Source organism: Pseudorasbora parva, chromosome 19, assembly GCF_024679245.1.
Source record: "Pseudorasbora parva isolate DD20220531a chromosome 19, ASM2467924v1, whole genome shotgun sequence".
NCBI classification, from domain to species: domain Eukaryota; kingdom Metazoa; phylum Chordata; class Actinopteri; order Cypriniformes; family Gobionidae; genus Pseudorasbora; species Pseudorasbora parva.
Genome location: NC_090190.1, coordinates 19005895 through 19022952, shown reverse-complemented (window position 1 = coordinate 19022952; position 17058 = coordinate 19005895). Strand labels below are relative to the sequence as shown.

The following is a 17058-nucleotide window of genomic DNA, read 5'->3' as shown; positions in this document are numbered from 1 at the left end:
TCCGTCTCCCAGTCCTCAGTCCCTTTTCCAGCTGAGAACCATGAAATTAGATTTGGATTTGGCTCATCCCCTCCACGTCACACTTGGCTGAAGGTCACAGCTTGACATGCAGCAAATGTTCTAATTGTTGGGCTATTTCTTATATTTGCTTAATTTTTTTCTGAGCAAAGCCTTTGAGTTTGACATCGGTAGCTAGCACAGCACCGATCTTCAACCATATACACTTTTCTCCAGCCGTGTGTCTGCATTGAGCTGTAGTGATTCTGGTGGCCCTCTTAAGCAGCTGCAGTTAGACAGTCGCAGACAGCATGTAATGCATTTACCCAGCAAGAGTGATGAGACATGTAATTGAATTACTTTTTTATATATATCAGTCCTTGCTGAGCTGAGAATGAGAGAGAGAAACCCACAGTGTGCTGGAGAGCTTCCTGTTCTTGTCACATTAGTATAATTAAAAGATGTTGACATCCTTCTGGGAAGTTCATGCATACAAACATGTGGATGTCATAATTATGAAGTGATTTGTAATTGTAATTAAAATGTGATTGTTTTGAACAAATTTGGCATTTCCAAGTGTGCCAAAATTTTCTCTTTTTTTAAATTACAAACAATCCAGACTTTTAGAACTGAGCTTCACCTATTTTTGATTGATTTAGTTTGATTTGTGCAAGCCTATCACCCTATAATTGGGATCATTGAGTCAAATTTTTGTAATTAATAACCTTTCCCACTGTAAATTATGACTTGATGGCATTAATGTGAGCTTATCTTTTTTGTCTTCTCATTCCAAGAACAAGATTATCATTGTTGTTCCATCACTTTAAGAACATTTTATCAAAGTACAAATTCAAGGTGGAGATGACATGTAATATAAGTAAGGTTTTTAACTTAACAGATCTGCGTTTGATTGCACTAAAAGTCTAGTGTCTGAAAGTAAATTTAGAAATATTAAAAAAGCTCCCTTGTCGAACACATGCCACCGCTTCCCCAATATCTCTCTGCCTGTCAGCGAATTTGGGAGATTTCATTGACTTGGTGAGTCTCTGCTTTTATTGACTTGTGAATGACGCTTATGCGTTTTGTTTTGTGGCACATATGAAGTGAAAGGCTTTGATTGTATTCTTGTATGGCCAACATATAAGGCTTCCTAGCAAGAATGTAATACTGATTCCCAGTTACTTTGACTGATAAATGTCTGCGGCCCCAAAGGTTGAAGCTACTACCTTCCTGACACTGTGTTTCTGTCATAAAAGATGTTCTCTCATATGCTGTCTGGGTTTTTTTGTACTCCTATTTATGTAGACCATAGCTTACCGCAGTCTGCAAAGTCATATAATGTTCCAACAAAACGAAGGTGGAAGCATTTGCAACTGAAAGATTTGTTTGTATTTGTATAATAAGGTTTTCTGGCAGGCTATGACCTTAATCTTTATAGAGTCATGCATCGTTGTGTAATTATACAGTGATGAAACATTTTAATAAAATTCCCCCCACATATGTGGCTGCCTCACCTAAATATGCACTGGTAATGGCAGCCTGTCAACCCTTGAGCCAATGTTCAAATCACAAACTTCCATGTAACATTTGCTTTTTATGACTAATGCTGGTTGTATGTTTAAGTCCATAATGTGTTGGCACAAATGTAATTCTCAGATTAGTAATTTAGACCTCGATAATGAGAAACCAACTGCCCTAGTGCCCTTCAGAGGGAACTGCAGTGCATTTATACCACATTTCATGCCGTGGTGAAGCCGGCAAAATTCGATGTTAACAAGCTAATGATTGTGCATCTGTGTGACAGGGCTTTTGGGGAATTGCCTTTCTCTTTGCTCCATCTGTTTGCCCATATCACTTTCCTCACTTATTTATTTATGCCTGTGCATTATGCTGATCTATTATATGATTCCATTTGTTCTTTGGCTTTTGATTTATTTGGAAGCTTTTTTGTTTTTAGAAAATGTGGACTGTGGTCGATTTGTGTATTAATTATTAGTCAGAAGTAGGGTCGTCACAATATCAGATTTTTATTACATGTTATCCGGCAGTAGTAATATACTGTATATATATTATTTTTTCAGTTAAGGTGTTATTCCGTCATCTTTTACTTTAGAGTGTCAGCCAGATAGTTAATGGTGCTAGATTATTTACACAATCATTTGTGTTGTGTAGCATTAACATTATATCAGTATTTCAGTTTTTTTAATGGAACATTATCATCAAATACTACAACCCATACACCCATAGTGAAGAAAATCATTTAGAAATCTCTTTTGAATGTGTTTGTCTGCTGGGATATTGTATATTATGAGCTAAGTTTAGGTTTTACAGTGATCGTAGGAAGTTAATTCAACATCGAATCAAAATTGAGCCTTTTTATTTTCTGAATTGCTGTTCTTATTATGCTAATGTCTGCTCTAATTATGCATGATTTGTTGGTGCACATTCACATGATGCTTCTCGTGGGATAAATAATGTAAACCAATAGCCAGTTTAAGTACTGGTTGTTGTAGATGATACAGGGTTTTTTAATTTTGTGCTAATGGGTTATTCAGTCATTTTAATGCTAGTTAACATTTATATAATGTTATTAGCATTTACCGCTTATTACAATATATTTTAAAAGAAACATTAAAGTTTGGATGCTCCTGAGAGTGACTTTGACCTTTAATCTCCATGTCCTGGTCAAAAAGTCTCCTCGGAATATGAGCAGTGTCACTAATATAAGTAATATAAATAATACAAGTTGTTTTTTGTCACACAAATAAAAATTTGTGGCAAAAAACATTTTGTGTTGACTTGAAAACCAAAACAAAAAAGAGATTTATACCAGTTTATACCAGGCATTTGAGACACAATTATCTACTTAACTAATTATTAATACACTATAGCTGTAATTTGTATAAGCTATTAGTTATTAGAATTGATCATATCAAGTATTAGTGAACGTTGCAATAATCCTGCTCTTGACCTTTGGTCTGATGGCAGAGTTAATGACTTTAGCATTAGAACTTGCTGTAAAGTATGACTTTAATTCACTTCATAGATTTGGTATAGTGCCGTTCATAATTGCATCTCATGGGTGCCTGGGGATTGTTCCATCTACTATGATGCTTCTAGATAACACTGCTCACAAACACTCTACTTTTAATTAAATGTTTCCCCCCTCATTATGCTTATCTGCCAGATTAAACTGGAAAAAGTTCTGTGGGTCTATTTTTTAAGCACCCTTCCTAGAGCTCATTTATAACCTGTGTACATGCCTCTGGCATATTCCAGCAGGCTTTTTCAGATGCTCCATTCACTATAATAATAAGTGGAAGCGGGAAAATGGTGTGTGTGATTGCTATTCCCAAGAGAAGGAGAGCAATTACACTGGGCTAGTCGTATGTAAAGTTGCTGATCATTTTTGCCAGTGCCTGTCTAACAACTCTTGCTAAGAATAATTGGGGTGATCTGAACCCCTCTGGTCTGCCTTTATAAAAGCATTAACATGTATCAGTGAAAGCTCAAACCGAGGCTAAACACTTGAGTGCTAACATTCATACACGTTAAAGGGGTCATATCATGACAAATTTAATTTCGACAATTCATACCAATTCAATACATAATTCATATTGGTTCAAAAAGACCGCTACACTTTCTAATATATACATTAACTCATTAAATCCCACATTTACATTTAAAACAAAAGCCTTTTGTGTTCAGAGCCTATGGGTTACAGTTCAAGAATAGACCTCCTAGGCTGTTCGCTTTAATTTTTGACCTTAGAAATGTGATTATTTTTTAAATGAAATAATATAACATTAATTTCTGTGAATTACATAAGTAGTAATAAACATTTCTTAATTTTACCTTCATTTGTCTAAGCAAAGCAAACTTTTGGGACAACAGTAAAGTTAATTGTAGGTTGAACTCCTCTTTTGGGCAGGTGGATGACATCCTTGGGGAAGAGAGTGATAATGAAAGCGATGGAAAGGGGAAAGAGGACAGGATGGAGGCAGAGGAGGAAGAGAGGCCCCACACGAGCAAGCATAAGGCCCCCGCATCAAATCAGGTCTCTCCACTGGCCGCTGTTGTTGAGGAAACCACCCAAACATCAACCAGAGAAGACGTCTGTGTAACAGGGAACACGTACAGGTATTAAATCTCCAGTGCTAGTAAAGGAAAATTAGAATTTTGTTGAAACTCGAATGATGAATTTTATTATAGCATGCTGTATAAAAGCATTATTTTTAAGCATTTTATTATTAAGTATTAAGTTAATTAAGCTTTTAACCTCTTGCTACAGTGGTGTGAGAGTTGATTAGCAACACGCAGCTGTGCCCAATTTCCAGCAGGCCCTTGTACTCCTGAAACTGCCACTGTCTTCGGTAAATAACACTGGCAGTTGCCATGGCAATGTCTGGAAGCAGAGATCTGGCAGAAGGTGGGGTCACGTTCCCTTACATCCTGTCCAAGCACAAATGCCCCACCCGCTGCCCAAACTTCTGCGTGACATTGATGTAGTCAGTAGGACGTTGTCAGACCAGCATGTATGAGGAGCTGCTTTCTGGGGTGGCCCGCTCTTGTCTGGAGCAGTTATACGTACAGGAAAGCATGCTAGTCTTTTATCATATGACTCGTACTGTAACCAATTTTCCCACTGGAATATTAGACCTGTCCTACTTTATCTAGTTTCTTTGCTCTCCAGCAGTCATTAGCCGTGACTCAGAGCCCACAGCGCTGTATCTACCGCCTGTGTCAACTGAATGAATGCAGTAGCGTAATCGTTAGGAGGTGAACAATGAGATGAGGGAAGGAGAAAAATAAGTTATTTGAGTGTTTCAGACTATCTGTTTGGCTCCAGGTGGACCTGCATCCAGTGATTACAGCTTCTCGGAAGAACCTGGTTTTATCAACTGAGTTTTCCTCATGTTCTTCCTTTTTTACCATTTCACAATTTTCTGTAATTTTATCTAGTTGAAACACCTCAGTGAAAATGGTGAAGTTGTAATTGAGTTGTAATTTTTCCTTCTTCTGAAGTCAGGTTGAACAGGTTAAAAAAAACTGTTATGAGGAAGAACTTTTAGAAGATTTTTGAGAGAGTTTGCCGGGTTTTGGCATCAAATGTTTGCAATGTACGGTTTAGTCTGCGGCACGTTTTTTATTAGGGTTTCTTCCAATTGTCATTGAACATTAGCTTGTTTTGGCCTACAGTAATCAATTTTGCTGTCTCGTTTGTCAATCTGTCCAAGATTTTGCATTTTGCATGACTCATCACAATTATCTTTGCCAAAAGAATTATCAGTAGGGCTGTCAAAATTAATTAAATGTTAATTAACGCCACTAAATTTATTAACACGCGATTTAACGCAGCTGGCATTTTCTGTTTGATCCGTGGCCTAGTCCGTAGTTGGAGAAATTGAGATAAACCATAGACTTAAAATATGCAGCAGCAAACATTAATAGGGAAAGAAAAGGTTTACATTAATATTACTCTGAAGCAAGTGCAGTTATAGAAAAAATATAAGAATATTTTGTATTCCAAAAAACTTTAATTAAAAATGTTCTTATCTTTTTTCTTATGATTGTTCTTAAGATAAAATGTAAGAAGTATTCATATTCATGAAAAGAATGTTCTTAAAAATCATTGTAAATAACTTCTTAAATTTAACCTCCAAACTATCTTAAATACCCAAATGTAAGATGTTTAACAAATGTGTTGGGTTGTTTCAAATATTAAGCATTACAACATAACAGCTAAATATAATATTTATAACTAATAGTAGCCTACTATATGGATGAGTATAAAACCAGCAAAGCTCGCACCAACCAGCAAGACAATAGCGGACGAGAATCTCCACGTAATTTAAAATTTAAAAATACTACTGTTATTGTTTCACAAACAGTAGTTTAAAGAATTTTTGTCAGGCAAGAATGTACTTGTTTAAAGATTAAATCTGTGGTTTGTTAATAAAGAGAGCGTCTATTTGACAATCGTATCTGGCGTTTTCGGAGTTGTGAGATCCAGCCGATCAGCGGGTGTTCAGCGCTCATTAACCCGCCGAGAGCAGTCTTACCTCGGCCAGTTCTTCTGACGTCTGCCACAGGCTCGGATGTCTCTGAGGTATGATTCATCTTGTATATATCTAACGGCCGATCTTTGGTACCCGAGCAGCGTTCTTGATAAACGGCAAGGCTCTTATAAAATACAGATTTTACCGACACGGCACATTAAAAACACAACAATAAAAAAAAATAGGCTGCACACTTATATCTAGTCATCTCCTGGAAGTGCAAAAAGATGGGCTTTGAGGTGTTTTTAATTCAGCGAGTCTTAGGTAATACCTTTCAATAAAATAACACCAAATAACAAAAAAAAAATTCTTCTTAAGTAAAAAATTAAGATGTTCTTAAGAAAATATTTGAGAACTTCTTAATATCTTTTTAAGAAATGCACTTAGGAACATTCTTACGAACTTCTTAGAATTTATCTTAAGAATTTTCGTAACTTTTTTCTTAAGAAATCTTTTGTGAATCCGGCCCCAGGTCGAAAGAAAAGTGTGTTTTTACACTGAGCGCGATGCGCAAATACACTGTTCCGACCGGTTTATGCTTAAGCCGTTCATGACCTTACTCCGTTAAAAGAAAACGGGTTACCGTGTTTACATGACCATGTTGGCTTATTAGGCATAATTGGCTTAAGAACGTGCATGTGAATGCAATCACGGCACAGTTAGGCACATACACACATATAAAATACCGGCAGTTCAATAGGGAACGCGCATCTCTTAAAGGGGCCACACTATATTTCTACTCATGGAATATGGACCTCCTCCAGGTATAGTGTGGTACTGGTGCTCTTTTTCATACGAACTGTGCCCTGTTATGTATTAAACTGCTAGTGTAAAATCTTACTTTATTTATATTCTTTAAATCATAAATAAAGAGAAATCACTGCTTATTGAGAATTTTTAAGCTTAGGCTTAAGAGACATGAACTAGTTCTTTGAAAAACATCTATGACGTTTGATACATGTCTAGTCTTCATGCTGTATTATTGATTATTATTGAATAAGTATGGTTTTACTAATAATAAACGTACATTTACATAAAGCATGCATATTTGTCCATACCATGTTGATTAGAGTGTATTAACTTAAATTAAACTTAAAGGTGGGGTAAGTGCTATCTGGTAACTGTTGTTGATATTTCAAATCACCAAAACAAACACGCCCCTACCCCCAAAAGGTTCTCGCCCCTATTTTGATAGCGCCGCCCCACACATAAGTAACCCAGAGGCATCAACGGCTATGGCAGAATCTCTGTGTATCTAATCCAGGTCGAATATTCAATGAAAAAGTCATCCCTTAAAAACACAAACCGTTCTTGTGAACAACTCGATAGTACACGAGCACGACAGTCCAACTAACAAACATATTACAATTATGACAAGATTAGAGATAGCAATCACAAAATCACACACTGTTCTCATGAACAACTCCATAGAACACGAGCCGACAGTCCAACTAACGACATATTACAATTATGACTGGATAAGGGTTATATAGATCATGAAAAGAGTAAGCAAACATATATTAGGAGTATAGTATCTTACTTGTCGGAGACATTGTGTGAGCTGATGCTTGAAGCACACACTGATGAGATTTAGACGCTCCATACGGAGTGGAAATGAACGGGTCTTTATCATCACTGAAGTGAAACACAATATGATTGCAAATGGACAAACAAGCGAACATGACACACAAGCATAGTCAAGCAGCATATATTAGGCTAGTTCTCGGCTAATTTCCGTCATGTGTGACTCGTTTGGTTTGAATAGCGACGTGCACAGAGCGAGAGCAAGCGCTCTTCCCACCATCAATAGTAGACACGCCCCTTACCTGCTGATTGGCTACAAGTTTGTTATTCCACTCGGCCCGTGTCCTTTTTCTAAAACGGTTTTGAAATAAGACTTACCCCACCTATAATTAAAGATACATTTACTACTGATAAAAATGTGCAACTAAGTTGCGATTAATCACGAGTTATCTCATGACAAACGTGATTAATTGCGATTAAATATTTTAATCGATTGACATCCCTAAATATCGGTAAAGATATAATTGTTATATCAATTAGATAATAATAATAAATGCAATCAGTCAAATTAATATTTAACTTGATTTATTTAGTGTTGTCTCTTTTTGGGAATATGAATCACTTAAAATATAAGTGTAGGGAAGCTGAGAGAAAGTTTGTAACTAAAGCATACAAAAAAATCAGTTTGTTTGTTCCGAAACAACGCATTAAATTGTTGTTAATTTTCTTCTTGGATCAGTTTGCTTTCACAAATACATTTTGATACACAAATCACGTGTGTAAAACTGTCCGCTCATTGTCTGTATATATAGTTAGAGTAATTAGACAGTATTTTGATTAGATGAGATGCTTTTTGGTTTTCAACAGCTACATATAATGTGAGTCAGATTCCCAGTATGAATTATGATACAGCTTGTTTTGTCAGTGTATCACCTTTGGATTTCTTTCTCACCACAACTAATCCACTCAAGTTATTTTTCAGTCATATTAAACACCCTAGCAATTTTTTGGGTCTGGGTGGAGGGTCTTGGCCCTGATTTAAAGTGACAAATAATGTATAAAGATTATTTATATATATATATATATATATATATATATATATATATATATATATATATATATATATATATATATAATATCATTAACTGATCAGCACATCCTGATGTACAAATGTGTAACATGTCTGTTCATTAGTATGGAAATGAAAGGCTGAATGACAGCAACTCTTTCCACTACATATGTTGACATGACAACCCTGATAGCCCTGAACTAGTAATGCGCGGGTCGTCTCATAACCAGCGGACCCCGTATGTCTATTTAATGGTTGTGGGTGCGGGGCGAGTTGTAAAAATATATACAGTGGTGCGGTGCGGGCCAAATAACTTCATAAAAGTGGCGCCGCGGGTTGGTGCAGCACCAACAGTTCCCCTGAACATTGCAAGAGGAGTTCAGAGTTCTTCTGGCGTCGCGTGTGAAATGTCTTCATCCCAGGTAACGTTACAGTCAGTGACATATGTTTCAGCATGTCATATGAATATAATTTCATGGGTTTTATTTTTTTCAAACGCCAAATAATCACGATGCTCACGTTTACAAGCCAGCGTCATTATAGTAGTCTATGGTTACCGTTTTACAGAATCTATATGATACTTCAGTTCAATGTTTGAGTGGTAGGTAATCACCGTATTACAAGCATGACAGCATCGGTCGGGCACGCCTCCTTCAGCTCACGCCAACGAGCAAACGCTGGTCCAGTGTTGATCCTCGTCCTGCCTTTAATCCCATCATTTTTTCGTTTCCTCTTATTGCTTTCCTCCAACAAAACCTTTTCTTTCTTATTTGTCTCTGCTGCTTCGGACATGATTATATTATCCGACGAACAAAGTTGGGCTCGCAGTACGAATTTAAGGAAGTGTGGGTGTCGGTGGAAGTGACGTATATGCCGTAAAGCTGTCACATTTTGTAGTTCTTTTTGTTCTCGGGTTACTACCCGAAACCCGAAGTTTAAAAGTACGATTAAAAACGATACAGACCCCATCAGGCTATGGCAGACGTGTCATTCAACCTATTGTAAGTCGATTTATCATCACAAGAGTCTTAAAAAATATATTATGAAGGTTGAAAAGTTACCTAGTGCTGCTTTAAAGGGATAGTTCAATAGTTATAGTTCACCCAAAAAAGGAAAATTCTGTCATCATTTACTCACCCTCAAGTTGTTCCAAACCTGTATGAGTTTCTTTTCTTTGTTCTGCTGAACACAAAAGAAGATATTTGGAATATATTTTTGGGTTGACTATCCTTTTAATTGCCTTTAGTTTCACTTGGGAGCCATAAAGTTTGTCAGACCACAGTGTTCTAGTAAGTACTCTAATAACTAAATGTACCTTGAGTAGTTCTGTCCTCCCATTTTAAAATTGGCAGGAAATGGTCGCTATAGCAGGATTTGATGCCATGGAAACGCTCTGTATCTGAACTCTACGTTAGTTGCTTTGTGATGGAGAAATTTCATTTACTTTTCTTTTCTTTTAATTTTAAATATTTCCCTCTATGAAGCAACCACATTTTTTCACATTCAATGAATGGAGGGAACAGCACTTTTTTTGTTAAAAATAAATTGCACACTGGTATACTGCCAGCTTAGGAGGAAAAAAAAGCATTTCAGAAAATAACTAGCAATTCAGTTCCAGTTCAACTCACAATGTTCTTATTGTAGTATAGGGGCTTGGGCGATATGGACAAAAATATCATCACAATATTTTCACATATTCATTTACCATTGCTTTATTGTATGTATTTGGTATATTTGCTAGACTGAAGAATGAATATAAACAGCTTGTTTGTTCACAAATAAAGTCCACACCACAGAGTAGTTATCTTTTAATTAAATGTATTTATTTAATTTTCCCTAAATTCTGTATTTTTATTCTGTTGTATGATTTAGTACTGATTTATATAAACTTTAACCATTCAGTCAATCTTTTAAAATGTAATCAAATTAAAACATAACCATTAATTTGCAACAAAACGTTGCATTTGTATTTTTTTGTCAAGTAAAAAGCTTCACAACTATGTTTAAAACGTGGATGAAATAAAATTCTTGGTTGTATGATATTCCTTAGAAAAATATTATTATTACCGCTTTGATAAATACATTTTAGTATAATGTAGTAAATGTATAATATATTTCTGTTCTATGTCCATGTAGCATATATTTTCTAGCTCTGTAGGCATTATACAACAGTTCCCAATTTATAGATTATCATGATAACATGCTAATCAATGACTTAAAGATAGTTAAACACAACAGCTACATCAATTCATCAATTATTATTCAGAAACGTCCCTGTTGCCTGTTGTCACCACTTAAATGTATCCATCGTTTTCTTACACCGGTTCGAATATACAAGGCCGAACACAGCTTACAGTGTCTGACATTTTCAGTTCATGAGAGAGAAATACCGGAGCATGACCTCTAAAAGCTCTGTCCTCTTCTGGAAAGGGGGCCATCACCAGCTCATTTGCATTTAAAGAGACACAAAAATGGCACGTTTTCCTTGCACCTAAAAAATTTACAATTTTAATATGCTGTAAAAATGATCTTTGGGGTATTTTGAGCTAAAATTTCACTTACACTGGTGACATACTTTTTTTACATCTCATAAAAAAGAGGACAGACTTTAAAGGGAAATTCCCCCAAAAACAATAGTGATGTAATTTTGTAACCCTCATGTCGGAACATAACATATAATGTTCATATTACTTGTTTTCATACATTTAAAGTGAAAAATCTAGCTAAATTTATATCCTCTATCACAGCTTTCATATTTCAGTCATGGTCGTGTCTGTCTTTGGATCTTGTGTTTCTTTTGTGTGTTATGCACCTTCATGATTTACGGTGGCAAAATTCAAGCACGCGTTTTTCTCTGATAGTTACAGAGGTAATCGTCTAGCTTCATATTGATGGAGTGATAACACCTGTCTGTCTGGTGTATCACAGTTATGAAGTGGCCTTTGCCATGTTGAGCAAAAACTGTATTTACTGCCAAATGCAGATAAGGTCATACAATGGTCACATCACTCCTCCTGTTGTCCCTCTGAATGGCCCACCAGTTTCGACTCAAGCTATTGTTTTGCTGGCAGAGAAAATGCTCCGTGATTATGGAAGAATAGCCACTGGCAACAGCAGGCTTTGAATAATAGAGATGGGCGAAACAGCTTATCTCAAACACAGAACCCACCTGAGACCAATTCCTCTGCCTGGCGGCCAAAGGTTAGCTTCCGTAAATAGCACCTTTTCTTGCTAAGATAAGTGGCACTTTTGGAGATAATTAAATCCTGTTTATGAATTATTTATTTTTAGAATTTGTGTTCCTGTGATAAGATTTTCGTTTTGGGTTTTTTAGTTGTTTGTAGGAAAATTTGTATATTTTTTTTTATCTAATGCAGACTTATGAGAAATCCCAGAAAACGTGGGCGGTCAACTTACGGTAACATGTAAGATTTAAACTTCTCGTCTCACTTAAGAAACTCTGCAAGCTTGCAAATATTGAACTGCCAGTGAAAGTAAACATTTGTTTTGCATTATTTGAAAAAGACCTGGAGTTGCCTGCAGCATTTTTATTGGCATATTAGAAAGAATCTTAAAGGTGCTGTATGCAAGTTTTTGACTGTATTAAAGCATAAAAATACTATATGTTTGCAGATATTTACATGCTGAGATACAAACATGCTGAGTTTACATACTCCTTTCTCAGAAAAAGTGAGAAACAAGTTATTTTACTCGTTGTTTTACTTGCCAGTTATTTTACTTTGAAATGTCCGCTCCGTTTCAGAATGTATGTTTTCGTTTTTGTCTGTCTGATAAACCACATTGACAATTTATCTAATAGTATTTAGACACCACAGGTTGCCAGTCGGTGGAAAACACAGCGTATTGCTGTCATGGAAACAAACAAACTGGGTCATTGGTCGCAGATTCTACCTGACCTAAAAAGCCTCGACACACATCTATAAAAAAAGCACATTTAAATGTTGCTAAATCAACTCATCATCTTACGTGTGTGTAAGTGTGTGTTAGTGTGTAAGTCTCCTAACCTTCCATTGTGAATTGCGCCCGTTCCTGTTGCGAGTCCTCTATCTGGCAACCTGCGTGAGCTGAAGAGTAGGGAGCGGGTCAAATAATATTTTGAATTGGGACTGCAGTACCAATTTAACCCAATAGCTGCCATTCCTAGATACAGCACCTTTAACATTAAAAAAGTATAAGGAACATTAAATATACAAACCCATTTTCACAAATACACACTGTAAAATTTAAATAAAGGATTTATGACATTTGTTCGTGATGTTGTATTGGCTGCTGATATAATGCCCTCGGACGCTCAGTTGAGCAACAAAATCTCAATGAATCCCAATTCTCAAAAAAGATGTGTTATTGCGTCCTTCCGAGTTCGTTCTTTCAAGGTAGACTGGCAAGACCGGTCTCCACAAGAACATACTGTAAGTCCGTTCTTTGAATTGAGAAACAGCCAATGTTTGAAAGAATGAAGCATAACTCATTGCATCCACCTCTGCGCTCTCCTTCACACTCCTCTGCATCTCCAGATCTCCTGCAATTGCAATCAGTCTCCACTCGATGTTCCGTGCGGTTGAGATGATTTGATTTACGTCATTGGTGGCTGTAGAGAGTCAAAAAGGTTTGACTGTTGATTTGTAGGGCTCTCTGCTGATCAGTGTGTGGGCACCAAAGCCGCTGCTTATGCTGTATGATGGTCATTAATATATGACCAGCCGGAGACATGAACAGCATAATTAATCGATAAACAATACACAGCTGCTGTATTTACATAGGCTGACCATTCACTCTGGTCATATTTTGAGGTCAAGTACTATAAACTGCAAAATCAGTAATCACACGGCATGTGGTCTTTATTTTTTTATATCCTTGATTTATTTTTATTGTTTATTGCATTCTACCCATTGTCAATTTTTTTTTAGCTTGACTTTGTTTTTCATATGAGAGCTTTAAGAAACATGGTGCAGAAATGCTGTAACATATTACAGTGTTATTGAATTCACAATTTTATTGAAATGTGATTAAAAGAAAATAAATAATGGTCCTCCTTTATAATAAATTCCAAAGTAACGGTACACCCATAAAATAAAATAAAATTGTCAGGAACATCGCAATGAATTAATTAATTTGATCCAAAGTGACAGTGAAGACATTTATGATGTTGCATAATATTAATAACTCAAATAAGCCATACAAAAATTAGGCAGCACAACTGTTTTCATTACTGATAATAATAAGAAATGTTTTCAGTTTTGCCATGACAGGACATAATTTGATCAAATAAATGCAGCATTGGTGAGCATAAAGACAGTGACAACCTGACGTCATAAGATAACCGAGTTGTTGCCTCGTGTCACTTGCGTCTGATCCAAAAAACTGCAGTCAGAAGTAACTCTATATCAGCAGGTATCAATAATCTATATTTGTCAAATAAAAACAGTGAAACCAAAACTAGGACTGCAGATATGCAAACCGTTAACAAAGCAGCGGTTGCTTTTGAATATCATTGCCATTTTGAATATCAATCATATTGATCAGTTTCTTCATTCCAGGCATCTCATTTTTTGTTAACATTTAAAGCTTTATTAACATTTTCACAATGCAATGCTCAGGTAAGATTATGTAAAATTAGAGCAGCCTTCTGTCCGTGCCGTCTTGACTTCTTTGCTCAATTTCATCACTTTCACTTTTATTCTCGTTTACTTATTCATTCATAAACTGAACAGCCAATCAGAGTGATCTCTCTCACCGACGGCCCAACATACGGAAACTGCAAACTACATTGATGTAAGCACAACTAGAGCTGCAAAAACTAGCACAACATTTCCCATCTCTCTCTCCAGTACTGTCATACTCGTGTTGTTGTGATATTTAAACACATACTGGGTTCTTATTTTATCCTTGTGCTGTCTGACAACCCCTGTAATCTACTGCAGCTAATATAATTTTGATGTCTGTCTGTAGAGGGAAGTATTCAAGGTCAGTAAATCACGTTCCTTGAACACGTTTCTTCCCAAGACTTTGTTTATCCTTCCGTTTTTTTTGTTTGTTTGTTTTTGTCATGTCAGAATTATCATATTTAATAAATGAGCATTACCACAATGATATGACCAATTCAACAAGAAAATAAGGGTATCTAATAATAATAATAATAATAATAATAATAAAACAAATTGTTTTTGGTCATAATTAAATTTTAAGTAACTAAACTAAAGTTTAAGTAAAGCGTTAAGTAAACAAAGTTTGTGTTGTTTGCAAGCATTTTGAGTTCTGTGAAGAATGGTGATAAAGCTGGTCAGATAATACTTATTTAGCTGACTTATGCTGCATTTTCATCTTCTGTAGAGTTAAATGTGTGTCTGCCACGATCTCCACACAGCAGAGATCACACCTCAAACCCTGCCCGCATTCACAAACCCGAAGGGCAATAAAAGATCCGGCTTAAATGGCGATTGTAGGTCCCAGTTTGCTTGCTTCTTAATTAGCATGATTAGACAAAGTCCTCCCTGATTCTTTAATTACATTCTCCCTGTTGTTGTGCTTTGAAATCTCATATTGTATATTAGCCGTCTAATCTTCTCCCCTGTAATCTGCCGCTTTTATTACCCAATGCATAAGCAAACCTCCAATTACTCTACATTAAAACACTCTTTTTTGTGTCTTTTTTTAATCATCGTTTGGACTGGAGTCATTATAATCCATTCACTGCATGTGTGTCCTGGAGTAACGCTGCTTTATAGTTAATGTAAGACCCTTAAGCCTGGTTTATACTTGCCGCGTCTACATTAACGTGTAGGTGTGCACAACAAAAATGATGTAATTGCGGTGTGGTTGGTTGCGTGAGTTGAACTTTCGACCCCAGTTCGTTTTTTTTTTACTGCATCCAGTTCTGCTTCCAAAGATGTGGGACTTTAAAGAATATATACACACACACAGTGATCGAAAGTTTGTACACCCCAAGTAAAAAAAATTATTAATGTGCACAAAGAAGCCAAGAAAAGATAGAAAAATCTCCAAAAGGCATCAAATGACAGATTAGACATTCTTATATTTTTAAAAAAGTTTTATTTCCATCATTTACACCATTTTTTTGTTTAACAGAAAACAAAAAAATGGTGTCTGCAAAAGTTTGGGCACCCTGCAGAGTTAATACCTTGTACTGCCCCCTTTGGCAAGCTGAGACCTGACAGTGTCATGGATTGTTCTCAATCATCGTCTGGATAAGACCAGGAGATGTCAATCTTAAATGTTTTAAATGCCCAGACTCATCTGACATTGCCCTAACAATCAGAACCATGGGTTCTTCTAAGCAGTTGTCTAGAAAACTGAAACTGAAAATAGTTGACGCTCACAAAGCAGGAGAAGGCTTTAAAAAGATAGCAAAGCGTTTTCAGATGCCAATATCCTCTGTTCGGAATGTAATTACGAAATGGCAGTCATCAGGAACAGTGGAAGCTAAAGCAAGATCTGGAAGACCAAGAAAAATATCAGACAGAACGGCTCGCAGGATTGTGAGAAAAGCAAGCCAAAAACCACGCTTGACTGCACGATCCCTGTCTTTCTCTGCCTTTGTGAAAACGAGAGCTCAGACGAGCTGATCTTAAATTCTCCTGTAATGACGTCATACCAGGAAAGGTTACCGCCCCTTCCTCTGCTTTGCCCGCCCAGAAAATTATAGTAGAGATATTCAGTTTATCAGTGGGTGTCAGCAGCACAGGCTTTAACGTATGGATTTGACAGCACCGCCACAAACAGTGAGTAACAGTGTTCATTAATGCCTGATCTGGGATCAGTGAGTTCTGATGTGTAGGCAATCATTTAAGTTTACACAAACTTTCTTTCTAAATCGTTTAATACTGTCAGTCCCGCCGCTGGCCGTCTTGATGCATCAGTGAATCAAGCCAGTTACTAAAACCATCAACTTCACTCATTTCTGTTTGCAGCATGAAACAAATCTTTAATTTAAATGATTAAACTACAGAGAGCGATCAAAGAACTCTTTATAATGTTCGGAGCGGTCTATCACACTTATATATCACACTTCTATATCTGCAGTGCACACTCGTCCAAACTGCCGTTTGATTGACGCTGCTCATTATGCTCAACAGAAGCTCTTACTGTATTCATGTGTGCCTTGCTGTGGTGAAAGCAATTTGTGAGAGAAATAACGTTGCAAAGTTCTCTCGTGTTTATTCAGAGCTCTCAGATACAAAAAAAATAAACTCGTGCTCTCAAAAACTCGGTACAATAACACTTTCGCAGCAATCTTTCCCCAGCTCCATCTCTCTCTGTCTCTCTCTTGACTGACAGCTGCAGCTGCCTGCTGCCGCCTGGCTAAACCACGCCCCCACCGCACGTAATCTCATTTCAAATGCCAAGATGTCAGCCAATCACAACAGTGGG

The 17058-nt window shown here is 36.6% G+C and overlaps 1 protein-coding gene across 1 annotated transcript in view; it reads left to right on the top strand.

Moving 5' to 3' along the window:
• Window positions 1-17058, top strand: part of ctdp1 (CTD (carboxy-terminal domain, RNA polymerase II, polypeptide A) phosphatase, subunit 1) — a 140447-nt gene that overhangs the window by 84869 nt on the left and 38520 nt on the right. Inside the window, exon 12 of the mRNA XM_067425771.1 lies at window positions 3929-4137. Coding sequence (XP_067281872.1) covers window positions 3929-4137 — 209 coding nt within the window. The remainder of the gene's footprint in view (window positions 1-3928; window positions 4138-17058) is intronic.